Here is a 7,008-nt window from a genome sequence, read left to right on the forward strand (position 1 = left end):
AATGGTAAGAGTCCCTTCTTTTTTATAGCAGCATAGTATTCCATTGTGTGGATGTACCATAGATTTCTAATTCACTCATCTGTTGATGGGCATTTAGGCTGTTTCCAAATCTCGGCTATTATAAACTGTGCTGCTATGAACATAGGGGTGCATATATCCTCTCTGATTGGTGTTTCTGTTTTCTTGGGATATATTCCTAGAGTGGTATTACTGGATCAAATGGCAGTTCCATTTTTAGTTTTTGAGGAAACTCCATACTGTTTTCCACAATGGCTGCACCAGTCTGCATTCCCACCAGCAGTGAAGGAGGGTTCCTTTTTCTCCGCATCCTCTCCAACACTTGTCATTTTTTGATTTGTTGATGATAGCCATCATTTAAATTACAGGTAGAGACACTGGGACTTCTGGAAGAGTGGGTTGTTCTCATATCTAATGGGTTCTTTTAAGTGTTCTCATAGGAGCCTTAGGGTGGCCTGGCTTCTCCCACAGAGCACCAGCAGGGGCCTGGGGGGAGGTTGGGTAAAGCAGGAGTGCAGGATAGATTGGGATGAGGCTTAGCAGGAAATGGAATCAGGGGTAGGAAACTGGTAAGGGCATCCTGCTTGAGGTGCTCGGCCTGGGCAATGTGAGGGAAGTGGGTTGGGCTGAACAAGAGGAACTTCTTGTCCTGAGGAGAAGTATAAATGGAGGAAGCTGTGTGGTTTCAGAGCCAAGGACAGAAACATGGGTGTGCCTTTGGCTTGTGAGTGGGAGGAGGGTGCAAATATTTTAAGTGTGAAAGGTAGGTTCTGGGTCACAGAAAACTCATGATTATTTTATCTAACAAAAGTCTAAAGTAGAAATACCTCATGTTGGTGAGTGAGACCCGTAGATTTTATATACCAGCCCGAGTGGTCATCCTTCTGTGAAAGTACCTGAACTATGCCTTGAGTCCAGTCTCATCTCATTCTATTCAATGCCTTCTAGAGTCTTCAGAATTATGGGTTTTATACACTCTTTCAGCAGGTCACAGCTCAAGAACTGTCAGAGGCTCTCTACTGCCTACTTCAAATCCAAACTACCAGTTGGGCTTAATTTTATCTTTCCACCTCTTCCATATCTTCCTATCCCATTTGATAGGTCTGCTTACTGCTCCACAAATGATCATGGCATGGGTTAAATGTCTGTTCCACATGCTTTAGTCCTAACTTCTCAATGTGATTGTAAATTTTTTCAGGAGTTATGTCTGTTAATACATGTTTCTCTTCTTTTCAGGACCCAGTGCTAAACAAACAGTAAATAGCCAATGCCAGTGCTTGACTCAGTTATAGTTTACCCTGAGCAGTACTCAGAACAGCATCAGACACAATAAGATATTTAATAAGGGTTTTTGCATTGAGATGATGATCATCTCAGATTCAGAAATGTGTTTTTGTAATGCTGACATTGATAATAATGCCTCATGGTAACTTGGTGTAATGAAGTTCAAAAGGTCTGAGTATGAATGCCAGCTCTGTCATGTAGTAATTATGTGACCATGAGCAGGGCACTGGGAGCTAGTTTCCTCATTGTAAATGAAAGGTGGTCCTGGGGACCTCAGAGTTGTTGTGAGGACTAAGTAACACACCAAACAGAAACTGTCTAGCATGGTAAATGGCTCCAATAGGCACTCAGTAAATACCTATTACAGAAAATTAAAAATCTCATATCACTTTTTATTCTATTAGATTTCTAATTTTTACCATTATTTGAACTAGAAAAAAATAATGTTAAATTTTCTTTAAACTTTTTTGAGGTTTGATATGTTTTGCTAGTGAAAACTAGGTAGGCATCGTATTAACAAAGAATTTTTGTTTGTTTGTTTTCTTTTTTTGATAATTATCTAGATCTTAAAAAAAGGAACAAAGCAACACAAATCACTCTTAACTTAGGGCTGGAAATCAGGAGAGATAGAAGAAACAAAAAAAAAAGAGAGAGAGAGGGAGAAGGAAGGGAGAGAGATTCCTTACATTGCTGATGAAAACATCACCCACAAACCCTTGATTTAGAGACATGATGAGGTCCTGGTGGTAGGGAAGGCCCACTTAAGGGATTTTCACCTGTTCCAGAGTTGCACTATGAGTCTCCATGGTAGAGCGTGCTCTCTGATCAACTGGACTTTGCTGTAGGATGAGTGTGGCTGAAAGCAGACTACTGTGAATGAACCAGGAATGAGAACATTAAGATCAAACTTTATTTCACCCAGAAACAGAATGATAAAATGGCATTCTTCTCTATTGACACTATCCCATATTCTTTCCTTCCATTCAGGGTTGCTGACAGGTTGCTGGGGCTATTGTACCAGGTGTGGAGATTCTGCCCACTGGTCAAGAGGCCACACTCTCAGATGTTGGCTCTGCCCCTGCCTCCCGAGGTCGGGCCTTGTACACGCAGGGCCTTAGTTGCTTCTGAAAGTACAGTAAAATTCTGTTAATATGATGTTATCATTCAACAAGAGAAGAGTGAAGCAACCAGTTGACAAGAGGAGACTTTTTCCTGACATCATTGATTCTTTATTGAAAAGTACAGATAATGTTTGAAATGGAATAAAAACTCAGAGGCTCAAATGCATCCAATAAGTTGAAGTAACAGTGGCACATGCCTCCACAAGCGACTATAGCTGTTTAAAGCCCTGTCCTGTTTCCCTAGGCAGAGCACAGCAAGGATTTTGAAATGCATGCTTCCCTCACATTTGAAGCAATTAAAGACAATCATATTGTCCCTTTTTTGGTAAAAATCAGTGCTTCTCAATGTCGTAGCAAAAAGATGATTCAATGATAAAGTGTGGCTGGAGAGGCATTTCCTCATAAAATTTCTGAATAAATTTTGCATCACATCTTATGATATTCCCTTGTCAATTACAAAAAAAAAAATCTTCTATGTCACTACTCCTACTTTCTATTGTTATCATTAAACTCAGAGCTGCTGAAAACTAAAGATTGCTCATTCTAGCCTCAGCAGCAAATAAACAAACAGAAAACTCCTATTTCAAAGCCTTATTGCAAAGAGTAGTCAATGAGTAAATAGAATTTGCTGACTTCTGAGAAACACTCTGATTCAGAAAGAGAATTATCAGAATAGCTTTGTGAAGTGGGAGTAACTATTTGATATGACTAGCCCGTTTGGAAACAGAAAGTCAATTAGTTTACTTCCCCTGTCCTCCCTTTGGCCAGTCTGTCTTTCTTGTTGTCCCTCTTTGACCTCTGGTAGCTTTTATTATTATTTTTGCCCTATTAAGAAGTTCACATTCAGTCTCTTGACTTTCCTTATTTTCACATGTGTTCAGGGACCAGATGCCACAGTTTATTCAGAATGGCAGGAATCTTTGTATGAATGTTGATGACATCCATTCTAAGGTACATATTTGTTATTAGAAAAGCAGATTGCAGTAGGCTACAAGGCACATTTGTTTGTCCATTTTCTGTGCTAGTTAAGAAAAACTCATGAGGAAGATTCAGAAAGGATTTATAATCCTGCACACAGTTTTGTGTTGTCCATAGAAAAGATTATACAAACTAATACTTCTCACACTTGAATGTGGGTATGAAACCCTGGGGACCATATTAAAATGCAGATTTGGATTCAGTCGATGTGGAGTGGGATATGAGATCTGTATTTCTCCCAAGTCCCTTGGATGGAGGCAGATGCCAGTGAAGCATCTCAGGCACATCTTAAAGCCACAGAACTAGTATTGGCTCTGCACAGCAGGGGCTGACCTTCATTAAGGGACAGCCTCGTGAAGGATGGGACACTGACAAAGGGTGAGAAATGATTAAAGGACTGACTGTTGTTTTCCTTTCTAGAAATTTAGACATAAAAAAGAGAGTTCAGCACAGAAATGTGAGAGTTCTCTCCATTCTAAAAAGATAGTCCCCCAATTCATTTAAATAGTGGTTCATTTTCAACCCCAAATAGGACTTTGAAGAATGAGCAAAATTTACCCAAGCTGACTAATTAGAATCATACCTTTCCTGGTGATTGACATTTCACAGTAGATTCAATTATATTCTCCCAAGATCTCTCATAAACATCAGCAGTGCATCTTAAAATTTCCTATCCGTGAAAACAAAAGCCAAAAGAGAGAACAGTGTTATTCATGAAATACTTAAACAAGTATAAAATATCAAGTAGATATCCAGGGAATAAGTATAGAATTGTATGACTACTCACTCCATGTTTATTGATCTCGCAACTTTCGGTCAACTCTTTATTACTTTCCTTAGAACATGTGGTTTCCCTGGCTGTGAACTCAATAAAATAGTTCATTCCAGCCACCACCTGGAAAATTAATTAGCACAAAGTAGAACCTTCATTAATATTATATAATAAACTAGAGGCATGGTGCATGAAATTCATCCTGTACCCTCCCTAATCTGGAACCCCTTGGGGGACCACAGTGATCAGGCTTAAACCAGCAGTCGGTCATCTCTCTCACAATCCGGGACTGCTGGATCCCAATTGCTCGCCTGCCTGCCTGCCTGATTGCCCCTAACTGCTTCTGCCTGCCAGCCTGAGCACCCCCTAGCTATTTCCCTGCCAGCCTGATCAACACTTAACTGCTCCCCTGCTAGCCCGATTCCCCCCAACTGCCCTCCCCTGCCAGCCTGGTTGCTTTTAACTACCCTCCCCTGCTGAACTCGTTGCCCCTAACTGCTATCCCCTGCCAACCTGGTCCCCCACAACTGCCCTCCCCTGCAGGCCTGGTCACCCACAACTATCTTCCCCTTCCAGTCATCTTGTGTTGGCCATCTTGTGATGACATGGGGGCAGCCATCTTGTGATGACATGGGGGCAGCCATCTTGTGACCACATGGGGGCAGGCACCTTGTGTGTGGGAGTGACAGTCAATTTGCATATTACCTCTTTATTATATAAGATGATATGCTTTTGCTTTAAGGGATTTTAGGGGAGAATGTTAAAATTTTAATTATACAATGATCAAATGAGAGGTGTACAAATAAAAGTACAAATGTTTGGCAACTAAACTTTTAGTTTGTATGCATGTGTAAAATATTGGCTGTTTTGAGTCTTGTTTTCTTTTATATAAAAGGAAACAAGGCTACAATTTTATCTTACAGTTTTCTGAGTTTTATTACTCAACAACATTCAAGTACTCAAGTTGTAATAGAATCTAAAAGAGTAGAAAGAAAAACTTAAACATATTCTTTAAGTATGCCTTATTGTCATGCCAAGTCTTGAATTAGAGAAGTTAGTGTCACTACAGAAATTGTGGGTTAAATTTTGTAATTAGGAAAATTATTTGGATTTTGTAGTTTGCCTCTCTTAATTGTTTTATATTAAGAAACCATTTTAATCTCTATCAATAGTTTTTTAAAATAGATTTTTAGAAGGAGAGGAAGGAAGAGGGAGGGAAACATTGATCAGCTGCCTCCTTAACGCCCCTTACTCCGGATCAAGTCTACAGCCTGGCATGTGCCCTTAATGGGAATTGAATCCACAACCTTTTGGTGCTCAGGGCATTGTTCAACCAACTTAGCCACAATGGCCAGTACCTTAGCACCAGTTTTAATCTTTATACAATGCTGTGTCCACAATGAGTATTTTGTGGCCCAATTTATTTATTTATTTTTATATAACAGAGGCACACTTTATTTATTTAAAAACTTAAACTCATGCTTTTTAAAATGCACTGATTTCAATAAAATTGCACATATGGCCTTTTAAAAGTCATTTCAAAATACCATATCTTACATCTCTAACACTTAAAAAATATACTTGGTAAAAATGACTTTAAATTGTTTGTTAAAAAGTGAGTTGATATGGCCCAATTTGTAGTCCAATTTATTCAGTACTTCATTCTAGGATCTAAATGTGTGTGTGTGTGTGTGTGTGTGTGTGTGTGTGTGTGTGTGTGTGTGTGAAAGAACACATGAATATATCAGTTGACCTGGAGAGATGACTATTATTTTTAAAAATGAAGTTACAGCCCTGGTTGGTGTGGCTCAGTTTGTTAAGTTTCATCCCATGCACCAAAGGGTATGGTTTTAATTCTCAGTCAGGGCACATGCCCCAGTTTTGGGTTTAATCCCCAGGTGGGGTGGAAGGGTATAATATATATCCATCAGGTCTCAGGACAAAGAAGGCCTTTCTTAGATGAAAACCAGAGGAAGAAAACATAAATGGAGAAAAAAAGTCTAAATATGTTCAGACAGAAAGGACAACTGATTCTCAAAAATCACGGCAAGCAAAGTAAAAAAATAAAAGCTGGGGAAAATATGGTATAAGATTAATATTCTTATGCATGTAAAGCCCAACAAGAAAAAATGAACAAAATACATGAACAAGTATTTCAGAAAATAAGTTTAAATGATCATTAAGCCAGAAACAAATGACTATCTTCATTAATAACCAAAGATTAAAAAAATAAAAACCAACAACGCAACAGCATTTTTAATCTTCCATATGTTGGCAAAGATAAAAAACAGTGGTGATACCTGGTATTGGCCACATGTGGGAAGCACGAAGCCTAAGTCATTGTTGGTAGGAATAGAACTCAAAGCAAGATGATCAAGGTCCTATAGCCAGGTGGTATGAATGTAAATTGGCATAATTTCAAATAGCTTGGCAATTTGGGAATTTGCATCAGAAGTCTTAGACATACTATACGTACGCCTTGACATTTCTAATACTTCGTTAAAAGAAAAATTCCTGCATGTGCACACAAAGATCCTTGAAGTATATTCATCTGAGCAAAGACAGGGAGGAATATGGACAACAGTAGGGACAGCGGCAGCAGAGGCAGGGCAAAATAAAAGGCCAATGACAGAAATCACATTATTCACAGGTGCAACTGGAGAATTTAAGAAATATTTGGCATCTGAAACCATCTTGAAATGGACATGCATCCAAATAGGACTAAATATGCAAAGCCAAGGCAAGACCAAATCTGTAAAATTAATCTTTTGGAAAAATTGGTCATTTGGCAAATTGATTACATGGTAAATGGATTTCCAGTAACTCGGCTGCTTC

General features: G+C 39.0%; 1 protein-coding gene across 4 annotated transcripts in view; it reads right to left on the minus strand.

The window, feature by feature from the left end:
• Positions 1-2,190: 2,190 nt before the first annotated feature.
• The window catches only part of LOC102246781 (kininogen-1), a 96,800-nt gene continuing 91,982 nt past the window's right edge, over positions 2,191-7,008 (minus strand). For all 4 annotated transcript variants that reach the window (XM_005876285.2, XM_014547752.1, XM_014547750.1 and 1 more), the window contains exons 6-8: positions 4,189-4,296; positions 3,985-4,071; positions 2,191-2,426 (exon numbers count right to left, since the gene is read on the minus strand). In XM_005876285.2, coding sequence (XP_005876347.1) covers positions 2,346-2,426; positions 3,985-4,071; positions 4,189-4,296 — 276 coding nt within the window. In that variant the 3' untranslated portion in view covers positions 2,191-2,345. The remainder of the gene's footprint in view (positions 2,427-3,984; positions 4,072-4,188; positions 4,297-7,008) is intronic.

This window comes from Myotis brandtii, unplaced genomic scaffold (assembly GCF_000412655.1).
Source record: "Myotis brandtii unplaced genomic scaffold, ASM41265v1 scaffold483, whole genome shotgun sequence".
In the NCBI taxonomy this organism is placed as follows: Eukaryota; Metazoa; Chordata; class Mammalia; order Chiroptera; family Vespertilionidae; genus Myotis; species Myotis brandtii.